This window comes from Eutrigla gurnardus (genome assembly GCF_963514095.1).
Source record: "Eutrigla gurnardus genome assembly, chromosome: 9".
NCBI lineage: Eukaryota > Metazoa > Chordata > Actinopteri > Perciformes > Triglidae > Eutrigla > Eutrigla gurnardus.
The window spans coordinates 18,324,071-18,346,116 of record NC_139923.1 but is presented as its reverse complement, the minus strand read 5'-3'; the positions used below and the strand labels follow the sequence as shown (position 1 = coordinate 18,346,116).

Below are 22,046 nucleotides of genomic sequence, written 5' to 3'. Positions count from 1 at the left end.
GCTGGGAAATTGAGCAGGCCTAAATATAAGCAGGGCTTCAAGGCTGCTACCTCAGGGTTCTGTGAACTGAAGCTTACTGACAGAGAAGGGCACCCAAAAATCTCCACTGAACATGTAATACTTAAAAGGCCTAAATAGTCATTTTATTTTTTCATTTATTTATTTTTATTTCTAGTCGGCGATATAGCTAGAATTAGAGTTGTAGTCTAAACGGTGGTGCTCCTCCACTCCAAACGGTGTCAAGCATGATAAGCAGCAGATGTTTTAATTAACCTTCAAAGTGATTTATTTTGCCGACTGATTTAAAAAAAAATATTCTGAAAGTTTATGGAACAAATGGAAATTACATGCAATAACCAGGTAAAAGCATGGTTTTATTGATAAACTCGGCTATGTCTGTCTTCATAATAAATAATAATAACTTATTTTCTGGAGAAAACGCGAACAGTGCGCATCTCGGCTTCATATTTTTTCTTTCTTTTCTCTTTTCTTTTTTTTTTTTACACAATAGTTGATATTGAAACAAATCATGCACATCTACACAGTTTGTATTCTGGGTTCCTGATACGTGTTTGAATCCCGATACCGTTATAGCCAATTCAGGCATTGACATCATGATAGAAGGTCCCATAAAGCCCAAAATGTCCATCAACAAGCTGGGTGTCCTGCCGAAGTATCCTTGAGCAAGACAGTGAGCTAAAAGTCAGACCTCCAATCCTCCACTCGGCACCTGGACGTATCCTCGAGCATTAATCCACCCTGGTCCCTTTTCATTCGTTTCTCTTTTCATTGAATTGTCTCCGAGGTTTCGGCGCGTCCCCTGCGGAGGGCGCGGGCGCGCGCTCAGGGGGGCTCCAGCTGAGCTCGAGGCCTGTTCACGTGTCGACGGGACTCGGCACCATGCTGTTCGGCGTGTCCGGTAACTGAGACGACAGAGAGGTCACGTCGCTGCCCGAGGAGTTGCCCAGAGAGCCCGACTCAGAGAAAGATACCTGCCGGAACACACAGAAGGAGTCGGGTCAACCAAACGTTTTTGTTTTGTTTTACAGATTGTCTCGCGGGTGCAACACTGTCTCACGTGCACCCCCAGTTACAAATATGTCAACATGTGAACGTGCTGATGACGAGGGTCTTGTTTCTCAAAGTATCAGGCCTATCTATTAAAACATACGACAACAAATCACTTTATCAGTCTTGTAAATCTCACGAGACCACATCAGCATATCAAGTGACGCCACGTGGGGGCCTCGCGAGGTTCAGAAACAGCTCGTTTGCACTTGAATCTTTTTGGAAATCAAAGTGGCAAATATTACTGGATGACATTTTCTAATACTAAGGGTTGTTTTTAAACTAAACGAAGCCCATAATCATCATAAAACTACAGGCCATCAATTTGTACGCCTATCTGAATTTTATCAGTTGAAGTTGGACGATTCTCTTTCTGTGAATGTAAGCCTGCAGTCCCTTTTGTACTATTAAAATCATTTATTTGAAATAGATTGGGTTGATTCCTACCAGCTGTTGGAAGGCGGGCTGGTCCAGGTCGCTCTGCAGGGCGAAGTCGCTGAGGGTTTTCCACGGTGGCTGGTAGGTTTGCACCTCCACGGGATTCCCTTGCACGGTGTTGTCATGCCGGATCGGACTACCTGCCACCAAAGGCGTGCCCGTCAGGCCCTGCAGATTCTGCAGGAGGAACAAAAAACGCTCAGTTCGTGAAGATATTCTACTGTTCAGCCAAAAGACGCAGAGATAAATACAAATCTGAATGTTTGATATGACAAGAGAACCAACAGTCAATGCTGCTTCAACAAAAAGAAGAAAAATGTGCATGAAAAGATTCAACAGATCACCAACTAATGCATGTTGCATTTATATGAACCTGTAAAATAGCCTGAAGCTAATTCTGTAATAGTCAGAAGATACATTAGATTTAATGTTCTCTGCTACACAATTGTATTATTTTTCTATTAAAAAATAATTCAGTTCGGCTTATTCAATTGACATTTATTTTCTGAATCATGAAATATACTACATGTGTATAAGATGAATCTGGAATATAAGAAAATGAACAAAAAAACAAGAAGCAGATGTTTTGATGTTACTGTTTCTTAAGAGTTGTATAATATATTTTTATTCACCGTTATCAGTCTAAATTATGTTATATTATCTGCCAGGATTTCTCTCCACCAGTATTGCCATTTAGTCATTTTTCATACATCAAAGGTGTGGCATTAACATTACACATGATCATTATTTGGTTGCCTGATCACTCACATACACTTTAGTTAAGTTTTCCATTTAAAACGAACAGAAATGAATCAAATTGTGCAGGTCAATATGTCTAGTGAGTGACAGCGAGAGGATAATTAGAAAATATGGTAAAAGTAGTAACACTAATGCTTTATTTATTTATTTATATTTATTTTTAACATAAAAAGATAATTCACAACTCACGGTTTTCTCGCTGTGGTGCTGTGATTGGAGCTGCTTCATCAGGATGGACCTCTTCTTGTCTTTGCAGCGCTTGTTCTGGAACCAGACGCGGATCACCCTGGGGCTCAGGCCGGTCATCTCCACCAGCTGCTCCTTCATCAGAGCGTCCGGTCGCGGGTTGGCGTTGTAGCAGGTCCGCAGGGTGTGGAGCTGCTTCTCGTTCAGCACAGTCCGGATCCGGGTGGTCTTCTCGGACTGCTTGTGGACGTGATTCCGGTGATGGGTGGGATGTCGGACCGAAACCGGTTCTGGAAAAAAGGTACATTTAAATTAGAAGCCTAAAATAAATATGTTTATGTCTGACAAATTATAGCAAAATTAAATAGAGAAATTAAAGCAAAAAATAGCATGGATTAACTGAAATTTAAAATATTATAGTTATAGAAACGGCCTACCAAATATTATAAGGCTGCTGTGCAGTTTTATAAACCTTTCCAGATAAACTGTAGCCTATATTGTTACAATACAAATTGTGAATTATATTTAATAATTTTAGTAGGCACACTGATTATACTGACTTATAATATTATTGTTGTTAAGATTTTGCCTAGAAAATATAAATAAAACATTTGCAAGAAATAACGTGTTTATAAACATGTTAATAGTTGTTACTACTACTAATAATAATATTTAAAATAATACTAAAATATGACTGTAGCATTCAAGACTTTTAGGCCTGTGCCGATCATTTCGTTCACAGTGATAATACAGCAGCGTGTACCTGAGATGTGCAGCGGCCTGGTGTGGATGTTCCCTGGGCTGAGCGGGCTCCCTGCAGAGGCCCGCTCCACCAGCAAGCCGTGATCCGCCCGACACAGCAGCTCGTCGTCCCGCAGAGAGAACTCGTCCCCCGGCAGGAGGTGACGGCTGCAAACCGAGCAGCGAAAACACTCCATGTGATACACATTGTCCCGAGCTCTCATCACCAGGTCGCTGCTGCAGAAGCCCATGTTACACTTTGCACATTTGATGCCAAATAACCTGGAAATGAGCACGGAGACTGCATTGGTCTCACGCAGTGGCCCTAAAAGTATGCGAAACGAATGTGATGTTGCTCTCGGTTCAGTGTTCAAGTCAACAGAAGCGCAACCAAGCTGCGAGCTGACACAATGAAAACACACATTTGAACGCATGCAAAGTTTGCATTGGAATTGGAATGAACATTATCACTATGAGAATATGATTTCATCATATCAGCCCCTTTTTACTTATCCACCACTTTCTTTTCAACAACCCAGCTTTTAAAACGTAGCAGAGTTAAAAACTGTTGCACACTCCTACCTTGCATAATCTCTTTTACAGTAAGTCTTCCCGTCTCGGACGAAGCAAGTGCAGGTCTCGTCCAGGTACTGGCTGCACTCTGCACACTTGAGGCAGGCTGCGTGCCATTCCAGGTCCGGGGAGACTCTCAGGATGTACTGGTCGTGTATCTGACTCCCACAGCCCACACACATTGCGAGTCCCGACTTCTCTGTGTGAGGAGGGGAATGCATTAATGCAACACCGTGCGCTCTTTTAATCCCCATGACATCCCCGTTAAACCCCCCTTCACCTCAGGGAGACCGAGGGTTGTGCGCGTATCAACACAAACGTGGTTTTCCAAGATTATTATTATTATTAGGCTATTATTATTATTATTATTATAGGGCTATTATTATTATTATTATGAGGCGCGGGAGCTAAACATATCAGCAAGTAACCGACGGCATGAGGCACGAGCGACCTAAATTACAATATAAGTTTTTATGAGGATTAAAGAATAATGTGGTGGTTTTTTTCTCTCCTTAGGACAACTCAGTTGATCTTGCCTTAGTTGCAGTTTACGGTATTATTCCGCAAATGTCGAAATCAATCGAGTAATTAATCAGCACATTTCAGAGACTCCAGCCTCTCGCCGGGTATGCCTTAAAAAGGACAAATAAGCTCACAATAATAAAGGAGTTGAAGGAGAACGACTTACTTTTGGAATGATCCCCCATATCATCCAAGAAAGAAGTATTAAGCAGGATATCCACCATACAGGAAGAGTAGCCCAGTGCAAGCCGATAGATGGGGGAGAGGAGCGGCAGAAGAGACCGTCCCGTCCCTGGCTGGATGATGAACTTGTATTCCTTCACCGAGAGGTGGAGAGAAAACAAAGATCCTCGACCAGTGACGTCTGCAAACCTGGACCTCTGGTGGTCCAGGGAGAGGGTGCCATGCAAATATCCTCCTGGACCCCTGCTCTTTTTTTCTCTTTTGACTCTTTGGACTGGCTGTGGGATTTTTTTTCTCCTGCCGGCCTCTCTTTCTTTAAGTGAAAGCAATTTCCCTCTTAACTCCCTGTAGCCAACAATAAGGGAGTAAATGTGAGATATCAAGTGTGAGTTTAGATGCTTGGCTATTGTTATTTTTTCTTTTGGTATCACATTCCCTCTATATTTATAATATATATTTTTTTATGGTAGGGTTATCCTCATCAATATTCAATATTACTGTGATATTGTGTTTTATAGTTTTGTTTATTTATTCATTTTTGGTAAATCCATCATATTGTATTTCCCAACAAAATACAGCGTTGAAAATGTAAAATGTTTAAAATCACTGGTTAGTATTTTTTGTTACAGCTATAAATGTATAATAATAATAATTGTAATTTTTATTATTATTATCATCATCGTTATTATATTTTATTTTTATTTTGTTGTTGTTATTATTATTTCTGTCCATCTGGTTATTGTTTAATATTTTAAACTTTATTTTTTCTTTGATTTTCTTCTGTTTAAGTGACTGATAGTTAACCAACAGTCGCACCCTACTATAGAGAGCCCTCTACTGGATACAAAACATATTGACAGCTTGGATCCCATAGTGTTCAATAAACGTTCAATTCTAGTATCTTTTTTTTCTCTTTTGTAGCTATGACTTATCCATAAATTCGTATTCATATGTGATTGATAGTTGAAAGATAATTCTGTAACATAGCAGGACTCAATGGACAATTCAGTTAATTTACCATCATATGTACAAGAATCAACTATTATTATCTGTAGCGTAAAAGAGACCAAAGAGAGGAGGGAGAGTCACACAGGCCACTGAAAACACAAAGTGCTTTAAGCCAGCTATTAAAGCAGTGAAATGCAATTTATTAGATTCGACAGACGAAAACAGAACATTCTAGGATTTTGATATTAAATATTAATATGTATGCTACATATATTTAACCTGATTTATAAAAAAATATAATCATTTTGGGTCTCAACTTGTGTACTGTATTAATTTTACTAATTTAAAAGCCAATTTAAGCCAGTTGTTTTAACCGTATAAGAAAATATGCTTTCCAAAGAGGAATTTAAAGTGTCTTCCTAGTTTATCATATCTTTGAGGGAGAAATTTAACAAAAATGTCAAACTTAGAATAACTTTTTATTATATTTTTAACTTAATATAGCCATTGTTGCACACAGTGATTACTATGTGGCTGGCTTATTCATGCATGCAAAAATACATAAAAACGAATGCTTGATGGTGTGAAATATGTTTTCTACGAGATTTGCCCAGCCATTTTCACAAAAAATGCAAAAACTTCCCCAGAGAGAATAAGGGGAAATCAAAGTGAAGAGAGCTCAAAATGCTCCTCTTTGGACCCATTATTTAACGTAGAAAGATTATCAACAGTTTAAATTAATCAAGAGACTTGGAACTTTATTGTGCCAAATGTTAATTTTGATGATTAGCACAGATTGGATTTTGGCTGTCACCAGCTTGGAATTTTTGTAACCAGTAAACAGAAACGGCCATATTTGGACCGCGGACAAGCAAAGGGTGGATGTATTTAACACAAAGTTAGCTTCCATAATTTGAAGTAAACTTTGCAGCTAAGTGTTAAACTAATCTCAGAATCACCTCAATCACCGGCAGCAGAACCCTAAAGCATTCCCTACTTTATCGTCTATTTTACCCTAGACCACCATTTGGTTGTTTAATGTTTACTGATGTTTACTGAAATGATAAATCAAGCGATAAATCAAGTTTTTATAGACTTCTATCCAACTGGACTGCTTTTTGCAACCAGAGGAGTCGCCCCCTGATGGCCAGTGGAGAGAATGCAACTTTAGGGCACATAAATTCACTTCACTTTTCAGAACCAGAGGTTGTCTGGTGTCATTACAAATTCTCATGCAATAAACTCTCTATGGACATCAGATAATCTGATTAATTCACCCTCGATCCTTCAAAATGAAAGTACAATAGAATAACTATTTTAACAGCAAGCTCAGAATCAGGCTTTCAAAATATTTTAATTACAGCTCCCATCAGTCACTTTATGTAAACCGTGATTACAAACGAGAGAGAACACACACACACACACACACACACACACACACACACACACACACACACACACACACACACACACACACACACACACACACACACACACACACACACACACACGTCAGTGTGCTGCAGTGACACAGCTCACTTCGTATTGGTAATATTGCGATGCCCACCAAGTAGCACACTGTAAACATTTCTTACGAAATGTATTTTATTTTGTATATAAGAAGACAGAGCGGAAGTTACCTCCCATGATCTCGCGAGATCCCATCGCCAACGTCACATTACCTTTGACACAGTTTTGTTCCTGCAGCAGTGAGGAGCAAGCAGCTAGAAGGGTCCAAGATGAACAGAGCTTTCAACAAAACGAGTCTGAAACAGTTGGTAAGAGTATGACAGTTCTAACTTTATAACGTATACATAATGTATTGTTCTGTTGTAGCACAATCGCACGAAGACCACACGTTGTTTTGCTGTGGCTGCTAGCTTGCTAGCTCGCCCGTGCTCGTCTGGCTGCTGTGGTATTATTTTTAAGTTTCTGCGTGGCAGAGTTATGTGACTTGACTGGCAACAACTTTATATATACATCGTAGTATAAGAGGATTTAGCTAAGTCACGTTTTTTTGTGTTTGAACCTATGCTACCTGGTGTTAGCATAGCTAGCCTAGCAATTATGAAATCTCGTTACGTTAAACTGCAGTTACGAAACTGTAAAGTTGTCATTGACGCAGCGGGTGTTACCAAAGCGTTACCAAAGCATTGGCTCTCCAGTGAGACGCGTGGCAGTAGATAATTGCATATTACGTAGCATGTCGTATTTCATGTTGTGTCAAATTTGTTGGACTTCATTTGAATGACCTTCATCAACTGATAGTGTCCAGTTGGGTCCAGACGAGGCTGGTATTATCCTGTTTTAGTCTGACCGATCCTAATGGAGCGGTATCAGACGGTTTGCACTAAGCTTCGTGTACACTTCCACTATTAGTAACACTAAAACCTAGACAAACGCTGTTCAGTCATATAAAACCAACTGATTTCTAGAGCTGCCTGATAATATTAATATCTTTGATCACAGGTGACCTTCAAAGATCAAGTATGCCATAATAGTAATAGAAATTACACATCAAATTTGATTAGTAATTGATTTGCATTGTTTTATTAAGATTATCACAAACATGTTTTTACTGGTAAATAAGTGATACCTTGTCCAGTGCTGGAATTCTCTGTGTTGATTTATATGAATAACTTTGAATGTTGACAGGCTGTTTTAAAGGCAGCACCACCACCAGATCTTTGGTTTTACTGATGCTGGAGTGTTTAGAATACCGAGGTGTTTATATTTTCCTCAACAGACGGGCGTCCTCCGAAGGTTTCAAAGTACCTTGGTGATTGCAGAGCACAACAATGAAAGTCTGACCCCTATTACACTCAATGCCATCACTGCTGCCAGTAAGCTCGGTGGTGAGGTGTCTTGTCTGGTTGCTGGAACAAACTGTGCAAAGGTAGGCAAATAAAAGATTGACCTGCTTAAGGGGTCACCAAACAACACATTGGTCATTGGGTATCTCCATATGGCATTAACATACGGATAAATACATATCACAGTATAATGAAGAATGTATAGAGTGCATTTTGAACATACATGGAGAAATCACATGTTCTGTCATCGCAGGTTGTAGAGCAAATCAGCAAAGTACAAGGTGTACAGAAGATTCTGGTTGCTCAGCATGATTCTTACAAAGGTGCCCTGCCAGGTCTGTAACATGAAAACAACCAAATGCCTGTTGTGTATTTATGTTGCACTCGCAGAGCCAATATATGCTGAATATTTTTGCCTGCTTATTATTTATTGTTTTAAATTTAAAGCTAGCTAGAACTGGCAGCAGTCAGTTAGTAGTCAGATAGTTGACACCTGATTTTGTTTCTGATTCTCTTTTTCTTCCTCAGAGGAGTTAACTCCACTTATCTTGGAAACACAAAAGCAATTCACTTTCACTCATATCTGTGCTGGTGCTTCTGCCTTTGGAAAGGTAAGCCATGGTAGTCATGTTATTGTAAATCGATGTCATAGAAAAAAAATCATATTATACCATGTCATAAAAAGTCATAGTAGTAACTTATAAAAACCTCAAATTATAGTAGGTCATTAAAAGTGTCATAGTATACACGTATGTCAGAAGAATTCACAGACAGCATGCCATAGTATATTAAATCAAAAAGTCCTAGTATTGTAGTGTATAAGTCTAAAAAATCCAGGCATGTAAAAAGCCATACAAACTCAGTTTCATAAGTCATAAAAAGTTATAATTTAAAGTCATAGTATATTATGTCATAAAAACAAAAAGTGACAGAAAGCATGTCCTGAAAATCTCATGGTATATATTTCCTAAAATGAATAATAAGTCATAGTATTTATACTAATATATGATATATTAAGTCATAAATAGTATATTATTGTATGTCATGAAAATAGTAATGGTATAGCAAGTCATAAATAGTCCTTATATAGTATAGAAATGCATTTTATTTTGTAATCAGAGTTTAGATAAGTTTCTATTGTACCAAATTACCAAAAGTTTGAGGCTCCTGCTTCAAATATCTGAATTAAAAAAAAATATCTGTAATATACAAACTGCTTTGTCTATCAGTCTTGGAACTATACTCTCTCTTTTGCCTCTTGATTCTTCATCGAAGCTGATCAGTGCACGTTGCACGCTTATTCACCATCTTGTTCTCCAGAACCTGCTTCCCAGAGTGGCTGCCAAGTTGGATGTTGCTCCAATTTCAGATATCATTGAGATCAAGTCTCCAGACACTTTTGTCAGAACCATTTATGCCGGTAAGCCCTTTTTTTTAAATCTCATACATTCTAAATAAGTATTGAGTTTAGTTACCTATTAGTAAAAGCTTTAATGTGATACAGATTATGTGACAGGATTTTGCTCTGGCAAGTTTTCATTGACAATTGCTTTGAGAGTTTTTTTTTTTTAATATTGCACCTTAATAATATTTCCATGATGTAGGAAATGCTCTCAGCACAGTGAAATGTAACGAGTCGGTCAAGGTCATCACTTTCAGAGGGACGTGTTTTGAGGCCGCTCCATCAGAGGGAGGAAGTGCTACATCAGTAGAGGGTACAGTAGCTCACAGTATTACTCTGAGACAGTGCATGCTATGAAAGTATTGTTGTGTCTTTCTTTGTGAGGTAATTTATGAACTACTTTTGATGTTGTTTTTCTAATAAATAAAAATAAACAGTATACCCCTAAGAAATAGTGATCCTCCTTGTCATTTGTGATCCTCCTCTTTGTTGACTGCAGTGGCTGCTTCTTCTCCCGCTGGAGTTTCCGAGTGGCTGGAACAGAATCTGACAAAGAACGACCGCCCAGATCTGACCAGCGCTAAAGTTGTGGTGTCAGGAGGTGGGGGAATGACCAAAGAAATGTCACCATTTGTTTGCAGAACTATTTTATATGTCTGTGGGAGCCGTTGGGTTTTATTGAATTCATTAGAATGTGTGCTACTTTTTAACAAAGTAGACTTAATGGTGCTTTCTTTTGCTAGGAAGAGGCTTGAAGAGTGGAGAAAACTTCAAGCTGCTTTTTGACCTTGCTGACAAAATGAATGCTGCAGGTACAATTGTGTTGTCCTTCTATGTTATTAATCACATTAATTTATCCTTATTTTACGTACTGAGTTTAAATGGCAAACTGTTGTTTTTCCAGTCGGTGCTTCCAGAGCTGCAGTGGATGCTGGGTATGTCCCCAATGACATGCAGGTTGGACAGACGGGCAAGATTGTAGCACCAGTAAGTTATTTGTTTTCTGAAGTGGTTGTTTGGATTTACATCATCTTGTGTAGCATCCATCCATCCATTGTCTACCGCTTATCCTGTATTCAGGGTCACGGGGGGGCTGGAGCCTCATCTTGTGTAGCAAATCATGAAAATAATGAATTGCAAACATTTTTCAAATGGCAATAGAAGTTACCTTGAAAATCATGTTTAAATGCTGGAAACACTTGGACTCAGGTCAGAGTGGGCAACCTACTTCTTTTGACGAATGCCTTTTTACCTTTTACAAACAGCATGCTTGCTGCCCAGAATGATCAGGGTGGCTGCTCAGCCCTTTAAAAAGGTTAACTTCCCATTATGTTATCCAGCCGGGTTACTCCAGCCGTGATTATCCCCACATTAGGCCCTGCAGACTGTACTTGATGGCAGATTTAGCGCTCTAAATGATTTAGCTATCCATTAAAGCAGAGTGCAGTGGATGTGTGGTCATAGCCTCGGGCTGGGCCAGTTTTCCAAATTTGATTTCCAAATGTTATGACAAGCTTGTTGAATTTGGCTAAGTTGATCATATATGATTTGAAGCGAGTTTATTTTCTCACCAAACCAATCTAACATGTTGTGTATTCAGTAAATGAAAAACATCACATTTATTTACATGTAAAATCATCCCTTGTCTGCTGATTAAAATGCAATATATTACCACCAGATTTAGTATCGGCATCAGAATCAATTGGTTTGTTTGGGTTTTGGTCATTGTTTGTCTCTGAATAAAGGTGCTTGGTGCTCAATGGTGTTAAAATGTATGTAAAGAAGACACTAGATGAACCACACACATCACATTTTTTTCTTAGGGTATTTTGGTAAAAAAAAAAAATTGAGAAGATCAGTTGGAATGGCCAAAAGTACTTCGCTTGGACTGTCCTTCTCCATGAACTTTCATAATCTCACGAGACTTCAACTACAAAATTAAATAAGCACTGATATATTCATATGACAGAGCTGGTTTTCCCAGTGGGTTTGGGGAGATACGTGAACAGCTGACCCTTTGCCCCAGCATCCTCTGATAGATTACAGCCCTGTGGTCATTATACCCTCAGTCAGCTCTCCTTTCCCAAAGGCCTGATGGTACACTTCATCTGTTTGTGTCCACAGGAATTGTACATTGCTGTTGGTATCTCTGGAGCTATTCAACATCTGGCTGGAATGAAAGATAGCAAGGTAAAGTCACAGGAGCCACGATTTCACCTATGCATTTTCTGCATGCACGTGTCACACACACACACAATGAGTAAAGCACCCACAAACATAACTCAGATTACCTTTGGAAATGATGTTCGGAACTTCTATGTTTGCAGTTGAGAACCACCTTTAAATCTGTGTTCCTTTGCTTTTGGTTAAACAAGACACAGGCAGTCTATAAATTATTATTTTGGATTGGGTGCTAAACATGCTGTTTTTTTTTATTTTTTATCCAGACTATCGTTGCTATCAACAAGGACCCAGAGGCTCCAATTTTCCAGGTGGCTGACTACGGCTTGGTCGCTGATCTTTTCAAGGTAAGTGTCGGGGATTGATGTTGCAACCAATCAAAGAGACAAAAACATTCATGCATCTTCTGCCTGGACTTACTCTGTTTTAATAACTCGTCAGTCAGACTATAACATTTGTTTTCTCACTTGTGCGATGCCTTATTCCATCTAATGGAAGTGTGAAACTGAGGAATTCTGAAGTTCTTGAATTAATCAGAAGAGAGTTATGGCTTAACTTGCGGTGCAGAGAGAAAGGTGGCATCGTTTTTTTGTATTGAGTTGTCAGGTTTTTAACACACACTTACACACACAGTTGCTGCCTTGTATCTAGCTGGGACTTGGGGATAGTGAGCCAGGAGTGTTGGCACAACTAACACTGAACTCCAGTCTAGCTTGTAAAAGGCTAGCTTATATTTTCACATTGTCCTATCGGTCATGTTTTATTAAGCCTGCCAGTAATGTGTCCTGACAGACCCTGTAGAAGTGATTAGTAATAATAGCTGGTGGCAGTAGAGTTGTGACCTACTGGGTGAGCTCACCTTACATGTGATCACTCCTCAGATAGCTGATTAAAATGGATGGGCTTTCTACGTTTCCCCAGAATAGACAATTGATACCTTGAACGAACTCGGGCAGTGACTGATGATTCAGTTCTGAAGATGCTCGACTCACAAGGGGAGCCATTTAAGGGGGGAAAAAAGGCACTCGTATTTATCATAAGGCCTTTTTGAATTTGTCATCTTAAAACGACACCACTAACATTATCAGCATGTAAATTTATGGGCCAGATGCCTCCCCTGTTGAATCATGCTCGCATTTGTCAACCTTGCAAACACTTTGATGAATGTGTGCAAGCTGCTGCAGGCTTGATAAATCTCAGGTGAAAGTCGGCATGCTCATTTATACCGCGAGCACCGGCACACATGAGGGTTTGTTAAATAAATCCATACATCTTATTTTATGGAATATGCTGGGGATGAAAATGACAGGTGCTGGAGGACATTTTTCTCCCCATTTAAAGCCTTGAAATATTTCAAGTAGTTATTAATGCAGAACATCTAAATGCCTAAAAGATTTCCACAGCATATCTTAGTTCAATACATATTATTACGGAAAGAAGCACAGACACAACCATACATGTGGTTTGGCTCTTGTAGTTAACACACTTAACAAGAAATATTCTGTTTGGTTCTGCCATAATGTCATGAAATGTTAGCAGAATATGATATTTTAAGTCTCTGCACTGTTTTGTCTTCAGGCTGTACCTGAGATGACTAAAGCACTGGATAAGTGAGGAGAAACAAAGTCCTACCAACCCCTCGGACAGCTGAAGTCTGCAGTAAGAAGACTAGAAAGAGCGACCACAGGCCCCCCAGAGCCACTGCCTTAACAAGTGTCTGCATGCAGAAATAATTTGCTGACTGGAAACAGAAGAACATTCTTAATCTTAGAAATAAACATTTTTTCTTTTTATAAATACTATAAATCTATTCAATATCATTGTTTATCATTACATTTGTACTTACCTGGGGACGGTGTGTTTTAATTTCTATTTAATTCTCTGTTCCTGCAAAGGGCATCTTTGGGAACTGACGTAGCAGTCGACTGTAAGACGTAGCTCTTCGTGGTAACCTGGAGGATGTGTACTCACTGAGATGCTCTTGGAAAATAATGTATTAAATTGACAACTAGTAACTAGTTCTTAATTTGCCATGTTTTCTCTTTATTGGATTGATTTTGCATTGCCCTCTGTCCATGATCAAGATAGAAAAAAGCCTGTTGACGGTACAATAAACAGGGTTGGTTTGGATGAGAGGCAAATCTTCAAGGCTCATGCTGTAATTTTCATTTCACATTTCATCGTAGCCCCACTTCAGGTCCCTCACTATTTCGGCCGTGATAAACCCATTCTGAAATATTTACACACAGCTTACAAACATGAAATGTTTTTTTGACCAGAACGATATCAAATCTGTTATGTGCAGGTAGCTTTTCAATGAATTTAGTGTGTGTGTGTGTGTGTGTGGGGGGGGCATGCTTTAGTTTGCAACATCTCAGTAAACACTGGGTTTGGTCAGATTCCAATCATGGCACCTGGATAAAAACACTTTCCACCAGTCAAAAGTCAGCCACACTCTTCCCACTTGTAGAATTTAGATAAAAATGTTAACATTGCTAATATAGAAAGACAAAGATTAGAAAGAAGTTGAGACTAATCCAATGTACCCTGCAGCAGTCCCATCAAAGCGGACTGTTCTTTGTGAGTTTGGAGACACTAGACTGACGATGAAAAGAGCTGACACACCTTCACATGTGATAAATCCGCTTCGTGGCGCTCCGGTACATGATCTCATCTGTTCAGCATCTCCATTTCCTACAAAGTGAATCAGAGGAACTAAGCCCTCAGCACCATACCTACTTACTGGTTTCCCTTCCTAGAAAGCAAACCACAACGAAACATATCAAAAGCCGGATTTTCTTTTTTTTTTGCGCAAACCAGTCGTCTGAAAATGTTGCCCTGTTGCTGGTTTCTTTTGGTAACATTTTTCATAAAACTCAAAAAGTGTTTCTGTGAAAGTTAATTCCTGATAAGTGCCTGATAACAAATCTGCCTCGTCATCTTTCACGCCCTCTGTTTTTGTGCTGCTCTGGCAACGCCGTCCTCTCGGTCCCTGCAGTACAAAGAGGACGACGGACACTGTTGATGCGTCAGTGACTCCCAACAACACCAGAGTTTAGTAGAATGTCATTTTTTTGCTGTTGATCTGAAGAGCGAGTCCTGTGAAATCCCACGTTGGGGTCTTATGTCTCTGGCAGACGGTTGACCGGGCCGTCTACCGGCTGCATCATCCTGTACTTCTCCTCTAGTAGAGTCTCGTTGCCCTGCAGATGGATGAGAGGCTTTGAATGTAGTCCGACTCTGCTCTCCCGGTTCCTCTTGTTGTAGATGTTGACCCTGTGCTCCAGCTCCGGGCTGGTTTTGGTGGAACCTGCTGGGCTGGGTGGTTTGAGGTTGACAGGGTCCAGGCCCTTCTGTGTGAGACAGGTGTTCTCGGACAGAGAGGAGAGCAGCTCCTGCATCACGGCGCTGGGGCTCCCTCGCGGCTGAGGGCCCAGGGCCAAGGGGCTGCTGTAGGGCGGCGGATAGCAGCGCTGGTCGCTGTAATCCGTGGAGGTGGAGGCCTCGCGCACCGTGGAGCTGCAGTCCGTGGTGGAGCCCAGCGTGTGGCTGCTGACGCTGTGCTGGCAAGGGCTGAAGCTGCTGCGGGACACGGTGGTGGCGGAGGCCTCGCTGACCGAGCTGCCGGTGCGCTGCAGGCGGCTGGAGGGCACGGCGTCGGCACTCACCAAGGAGGAGGGCAGCTGGCTGGGGTTGTTAGGCAGGTGCACGTCTATGGCTGCTGTGGTGATGACACGTGCGGGGTCTGGGATTCCCATATCTGCAGATAGAAGAACAACCCATAATGCACAGTTACCGTGACATTTTGTGACGCTTCTCGGGCCGTTGAAGGGTTAAGCAGGATGTTGTTGATGCTCACCGCTGCTCGGCTCACTGTAGTACTGGCTGATGTAATTGTTCATGTCATCCTGACCGTGGTGATCTGAAGAGGATGAAAACGGTCACTTAATGTAATTAGTCTCAGACACAATGAAAGGGAATCCAGGAGTTAATCATAGGTAGTGATTCATAATCCAATGTGTGGGCAATAACTTTCTGAATTATTAAGAAACCAACTTATAGTTGGATAATAGAAAGGAGCAACAATTCTCCTTTAATCCTTTAATTGTGCATAAATGGTTCATTACACAATATACTGCAGTCGTAAGCAGATGTGTTAATTAATGATAATGGATGATAATATAGTAAACCATAGTTGGAATAATATAAAATGTCTTCATATGATGTATGAGAACTTATAATGGTTGACAAATACAAAAATACTAACACAGAAATATTCTTACTGTACATCTCCTCACAACTACATTTGTAGGACATTATAAAGCAGCTATTACGTTTATATACTGCTGATAAATCAGGGGACATGAAGTAAAATGTAAATTGTGGCTTATTATTCTCATTTTTAGTTAATCATTTCATTGCTCGTTTTTGTCCTACAAGCAGTCCAAAACCCAAAGTTACTAATTTTACAATCAAATAATGCAAAAAAAAAAAAAATCCTCATATTACAGAAGCATCAATGACCACACTTGTTGTGGATGTTTTGTCCCAGTCGGGATAGCATGATGGGACTCTTCGAGGGGACTGTCCGATTGGCTTTCACATATTAATTTTATGAATGTCCCAGGAGGGGCCACATTGTTGAGCTTTTATTGTGACAGGGGCCATCTCCGGATGATCAATACCACATGTGTGAATGAGGAGCAGCCCCAGTTAAAAGGATGTCTGACTAGAAACACCATAGATCAGATGGCAGGTCACACACTATGATTTATAGCTTTGATAATGCAAAAGCCTCAGTGTTTTGAGCCCTGACATCACCTGCAATGACAGTAGAGAATATTCTAGTGTATTAGTAGTTTGATGATCTAGAGTGATATTACGTACATGAGGATACATACTGATATTATTATACTATAATATGACTTATTATATGACATACTATACTATGACTTTTTTATGTTATACTATACTATGACTTTTTTATGTTTCACTATAGTATGACTTCAAATTATCTTTATTCATTGTCCACATTTACAGGGTAACAAACATACCATTACACCACACCACACATTATAGGTAAGAAATATTGTAACCTGCATTTAACACAGACCCACACACCACTTCTCCTTCCCATACCTTGACCGGTCCTCCAACATTTCACCCAGCCTACAACATAAAGATACAAAGATAAAATAATAGTAATAACAATAATTTCATGTAAGTAATCCATGGATCCAAAGTCCTATGGAACTACTATTATGCATAGGTTATTTTTTCAAAGGGAACAAATATACTTTGAGTTTTCAAGAATTACTGTACTATACCTTTTTTTCATACTATACTATTACTTTATATATGACACACTATACTAAAACTTTGACATAATGGATTAATCATTCTGAATGGACGACCATGTTTTGCATATATCTCGGGAACGGAGGGTCGTAGAGACTCGGGAGTGGGTCGCGTCTGACCTAATTCGAACCTTCTGAACACACCAGTCTTTAGCCCGTGTCTCTACGACTTACCGTTCAGGAGATACAGCCAAAATAATAAAGGAAGTAACCTAACCCTAACCCTAATACCCAACCACAACTCTTACCCTAACCCTAACTCTAACCTAACCCCAACCCTGACTCTAAACCCTAACACTAACCCTAACCCCAACCATAAACACAACCCCAATTTTCACATTTTTGCGTGCCTATTCATTCTGATTGGACCACCGTTTCTTGCTAATATTAATGACACACTTTGGTATGACATGTTTTTATCTCATACTATATTTGTATGTCATGCTATACTACTACAATACTGCTTACAACATACCAAGACTTTATAATGATGTACTTTACGATGACTTACTATACTATACGACTTTTTATGTGAAACTAAACTATGACTTTTTATGTCATACTATACCACATTTTGTCATAATATACCATGAGTTTTTTTTTCTTTTACACATTGTACTGGGATTCTTTTTTTTTTATGACAAACTGATACTTTTATAACCTGCTTCTATATTTGGGTTTTTTTCTGACACACTATAATACATTTTTATTTCTACCATAGTATTACTATTTCACTAACTTACTAAATTATATTTTTTATAACTAACTTACAATACTATGACTTTTTACATGACATACTATACAATGACTATGACTCACCAACACTTTTTTATCACTGACTATATAATTACTTTATGACAAGCTACAATTAACTACAATCACTTTTAATGATTTATACTATACTGCTCTATAATATAATATACTATGCCTTTTTATGACATACTATACAATTGGGTTTTTATGATTTATTGTACTTTGACTCCTTTTTGTCATACTATACTATGACAGATTTAAGGGATACGAAGGCTTTATGACATATTACAACTACATTGTTATGACTTTTTAATCTCATACTATACTATAACTGTTCAGATAATACTACACTATTATTTTTCTTGACTTACTTTTTGTGAAATACTATTTTTTTTATGAAACTCAACTATGATTTTTTTAATCACATACTATACTTTGACTTATTATCTCACACTATACTATGATTTTTCTTTCATACTTCACAATGACTTTAATGATTCACTATACTGTGAAACAACCTTCTAGCATGAGCCAACTCCTCTTACCCTGAATCCTCCCTCATGAGTTCTTTGATCGCTTATAATACAATGACAGTTACCTGCAGCCCCCCCAGCCTCTCTAGCTTTAGCTGGCCCGTGATGCTCGGAGACCCCAGGGGCCAGTCCGTCCACCTCGTGGAAACTGCTGCTTTGTTTACCCCACATGTGGTGGATCTGCATGGCTGCTTCACGCTCTGCTACCAGATCCAGGTCCTGCTGGGCGAGGTGAGCCCTCAGCTGCCTGATTTCAAACTGAAAGAAAAGGGGGGGACAAATTGGAGGACTGGAGAAAAGTCATCAAGGTAGAAACACACAGGTTTTTTACAGACCGTTTAAAAACATACTGTATATTCTACTTGCTAATAACGCTTCCAACTTGTGTCCAAGCATTTTACATGCTGTATTATTTTACTGCATTTCCTGCATCATAGTTGACCTTCACATATACAGGGGACTTATGGCAAACTGCTGATTTCCAACCTCTCTGACATTTGCACATAGAAGACACTGTTCTCTTCCTCTGGGCCGACATCTGAGAATTACAGAGCACTCAGTGGATGCCCTCGCAGTGACACAAGTTAATGTATTCTTCAGCTGACTAAAATGACTTAGAAACAGGATTGAAACTATCATTATTAAATTGTGAAGTAGTCAATAGATTACTTTGAGATAATGCACAATGTCCGGCTATCCGACACCCACAAGGCTTCTGTAAAAGTATTATCCAGTGGTTATATGGGATACACTTTGCAGGCATCTTTTATGCCTTTTTAAAGTACAATTTTTATTTTCTTTTACAGGACGTTGCTGCCCTCTGCTGGTCACAGCTATACATTGTACTGTAAGGCAGAGATAACAAGTCTCAAGTCTCAAGTCTCTTTTATCACTCTCTTATCTACTGCATGCAGTATCAACATTGATAAGTTGTTTGTTTAAACAGGTTATTGTAGTGCAATATAAAATATTCCTTTCAAGTAAATAACTGTACTTTGTCCCTTAAAATATACAGAGACTAATGTTACTTAGGGTAACAGGAACATATTAGGCATCCATTAATATCCGTATATGCTATTTTTGCAACAACAGTTGGAATTCAACCATATTGTATATTCACACTGAGTCTCCAAATAATAATAATAATTATAATGTACTTTAACACATCCCTCCAGGCTCTCAAACCCACAGAAGCTCACAAGTCCAGTCTGTGACTAGAGTCCAAGTCCCCATCTCTGCTGTAAGGTAAAAGTCATGATACATAAGAGGACATACTGCCTGTTCCTGGCAGATTTGGGTGATACGGTCGAGCTGTTCCTCCCTCACAGCCTTGGCCTTCTCATACTGCTGGATCTCCAGCTCCATCTCCACCTTCACCTGCAGCACATAGGCTAAAACAACAAGGCATATTATAGTCAGTTTCCCTACAAAAAAAACAACTAAACATTTAATCTTGTGTCTGTTAATATTAAATTATTATTGGTCATGTTTTTATTGTACTACGTTATACATATCATCCCTTTGAACACGTAATGTAGTTTAATCAAAAACCACAAGGGGGAACAACACTGTTAAAAAAGCATTCTTCACAATAACTAAAATACACTGTGTGCACCTATATGATCAAATAAATTGCATGTAGCAGTTGTTGTGGCTTCAAACCACGGGTTCATCACGATGGACGATGTCCCACCTAGTGAAAAAAATAACGAGACACCAAGGGCTGAACAAAAAAAATCAGCAAACAACCTCAAGATCGAATGTAGGCGATACCGCAGAGAGCACACTGCAGTATCTATCGCTGCAACCTGACAGTAAAGGACAGGATGCAGAGGACATCAGCCCCTCCCAGCCTCACCGTCAATGATCCTCTTGACCCTCCAGATGCGCATTGTGATGATGAGACCGATAGCGTCCCAGGGGCTGCTGGGGCCGTTGGCCACTGTAGAGGCAACCATGGGGGCCAGAGACAGGACGATGACAGCTCCATCAAACACCTGAGAACGCACACACACACACACACACGCACACACACACACACACACACACACACACACACACACACACACACACACACACACACACACACACACACACACACACACACGGCTACTGTTAAGTCTGTAGCTTCCACAGTGGGATGACATTGAAGGAATGACACTGCAGTGAAAGGGGCCCTGAGTAACAGGACTAATGGCACCCATGGGAGCTTACCTCTACTTTGTTCTCTATGTAATCCCATATGCCTAACACCACGATCCTGAACACCGTCTGAGACAGAGGTGGAGACGGAGAGAAGAAGAAAACAATGACTGCTAAACAGAGGATGAAGGCTGAGCATGCTGGGTAGAAACTCCCAATAATAAACCCGACAGTCCCAGTAAATGTCATATGCAGTTAACGATCCAGATTTGTTTCTCCCCTTCCACCGGTAATTCATCAATGACATCATATTCATGCACATCCCAGGCAGCGAGATAGGATTTCATCCAAACAATTAGAGGCACCGCGTTCAGCTCGTTCTGCTGATGCAGCAGGGGCTGCAGAGGGCGAACAACTCTCCCTTTGTCTCTTCACTAGCCCCCAACCTCATTTCAGATATTCAAGGTTACATCGAAGCAGAGATCAGCCTCACTTCTGTTTCTACGCCTTCCTTGTGGGGGGGGGGGGGGGGGGGGTGGAGGTAAAGCAAAAGTTAGCAGTGGGGTGGTCGAGTGTAGGGAACTAAGACAAATGTGGCTGGCTGTGAAGAAAATGGGAATCAATACAGCACATCTGAGACCTCGAAATTATTTAAAACTAGCAGCAGAGAAAAGCTCCATCTGCATTTTAAAGAGTGCCGCGGATCAATTGAATAACCCGAGAGGGCCCAACTTTGTGTGTTTTAACAACTGCAGTTATACGTTTTTTTTTGTTTTTGTTCATCACTGTTGCATGATGTTGTAGTCACATCCATTAAGTTTACTTTTAATGGAGCCGTACACAAGATCACCTCTACTAATAATCAGAATCTAATCAAGCGGTGATGAAGGACACGGGGCATTTCATGGTGCGGTTAGTGTTTTAATCACTGGCCCACACGTACTGCACAACACGGCATTAATGGACAGGCCGCTGCATCAGCTGTAAGTGAGACTTTGTCCGTGATGAGCGAGAGGACGACTGAGACTCACCTCGGTGAAGAACACAGAGAGGATAGCCAGGCTGATCCAGTGGATGATGCTGGCAAACTGGAATGCATTGCTAACTGTGGGAATAAAACAGATTATTTTTAAGGACAGTTTCTGTGACATTAAATGGTGATACATACATATATATACATATATATATATATATATATATATATATATATAAATATATATATAAATAAATATACCTACTGTACATGCATGTGTCTGTATCTTCCTATCTATTAGGCTTATTGTGAAAAGACTGAAACACCACGGCTGTCAACTGAGGCATTTCTCTTCATGCTCCACCCCCCCAACCCCACATCTGTCTGCACTCGCCGTGTTCACTGATCTGTCTATCAGTCCATTCATCTTCTCCAAGTCCTCCCCACCTTCATCCACCAGCCGACTCTGTATTT

General features: G+C 39.9%; 3 protein-coding genes across 6 annotated transcripts in view; 1 reads left to right on the top strand and 2 right to left on the bottom strand.

The window, feature by feature from the left end:
• Nucleotides 1–293: 293 nt before the first annotated feature.
• isl2a (ISL LIM homeobox 2a) lies at nucleotides 294–4,688 on the bottom strand. Of its 2 annotated transcripts, none has more exons than XM_084017628.1 (6): nucleotides 4,454–4,688; nucleotides 3,775–3,964; nucleotides 3,215–3,474; nucleotides 2,455–2,741; nucleotides 1,516–1,683; nucleotides 294–992 (listed from the first exon to the last, which is right to left on the bottom strand). In XM_084017628.1, the coding sequence occupies exons 1-6, from the start codon at nucleotides 4,509–4,511 to the stop codon at nucleotides 876–878; spliced, it is 1,080 nt and encodes a 359-aa protein (XP_083873754.1). In that variant the 5' UTR covers nucleotides 4,512–4,688; the 3' UTR covers nucleotides 294–875. The 2 variants fall into 2 exon arrangements, with proteins under 2 accessions (XP_083873754.1, XP_083873753.1); XM_084017627.1 differs by having other exon boundaries at nucleotides 3,775–3,959; nucleotides 4,454–4,575.
• A 2,382-nt stretch (nucleotides 4,689–7,070) lies between these two features.
• Nucleotides 7,071–13,955, top strand: etfa (electron transfer flavoprotein subunit alpha). Of its 2 annotated transcripts, XM_084017713.1 has the most exons (13): nucleotides 7,071–7,196; nucleotides 8,165–8,314; nucleotides 8,485–8,566; nucleotides 8,760–8,842; nucleotides 9,552–9,651; nucleotides 9,836–9,946; nucleotides 10,133–10,234; nucleotides 10,377–10,445; nucleotides 10,538–10,620; nucleotides 11,758–11,823; nucleotides 12,081–12,161; nucleotides 13,393–13,473; nucleotides 13,710–13,955. In XM_084017713.1, the coding sequence occupies exons 1-12, from the start codon at nucleotides 7,158–7,160 to the stop codon at nucleotides 13,426–13,428; spliced, it is 1,002 nt and encodes a 333-aa protein (XP_083873839.1). In that variant the 5' UTR covers nucleotides 7,071–7,157; the 3' UTR covers nucleotides 13,429–13,473; nucleotides 13,710–13,955. The 2 variants fall into 2 exon arrangements, with proteins under 2 accessions (XP_083873839.1, XP_083873838.1); XM_084017712.1 differs by lacking the exon at nucleotides 13,710–13,955 and having other exon boundaries at nucleotides 13,393–13,604.
• The window catches only part of tmem266 (transmembrane protein 266), a 24,328-nt gene continuing 16,115 nt past the window's right edge, over nucleotides 13,834–22,046 (bottom strand). The window contains exons 5-12 of one of the 2 annotated variants that reach the window (XM_084017706.1): nucleotides 21,631–21,704; nucleotides 20,672–20,728; nucleotides 20,316–20,454; nucleotides 19,733–19,848; nucleotides 18,523–18,715; nucleotides 16,954–16,983; nucleotides 15,674–15,736; nucleotides 13,834–15,574 (exon numbers count right to left, since the gene is read on the bottom strand). In XM_084017706.1, coding sequence (XP_083873832.1) covers nucleotides 14,937–15,574; nucleotides 15,674–15,736; nucleotides 16,954–16,983; nucleotides 18,523–18,715; nucleotides 19,733–19,848; nucleotides 20,316–20,454; nucleotides 20,672–20,728; nucleotides 21,631–21,704 — 1,310 coding nt within the window. In that variant the 3' untranslated portion in view covers nucleotides 13,834–14,936. The remainder of the gene's footprint in view (nucleotides 15,575–15,673; nucleotides 15,737–16,953; nucleotides 16,984–18,522; nucleotides 18,716–19,732; nucleotides 19,849–20,315; nucleotides 20,455–20,671; nucleotides 20,729–21,630; nucleotides 21,705–22,046) is intronic. The other variant, XM_084017707.1, reaches the window with a different exon arrangement.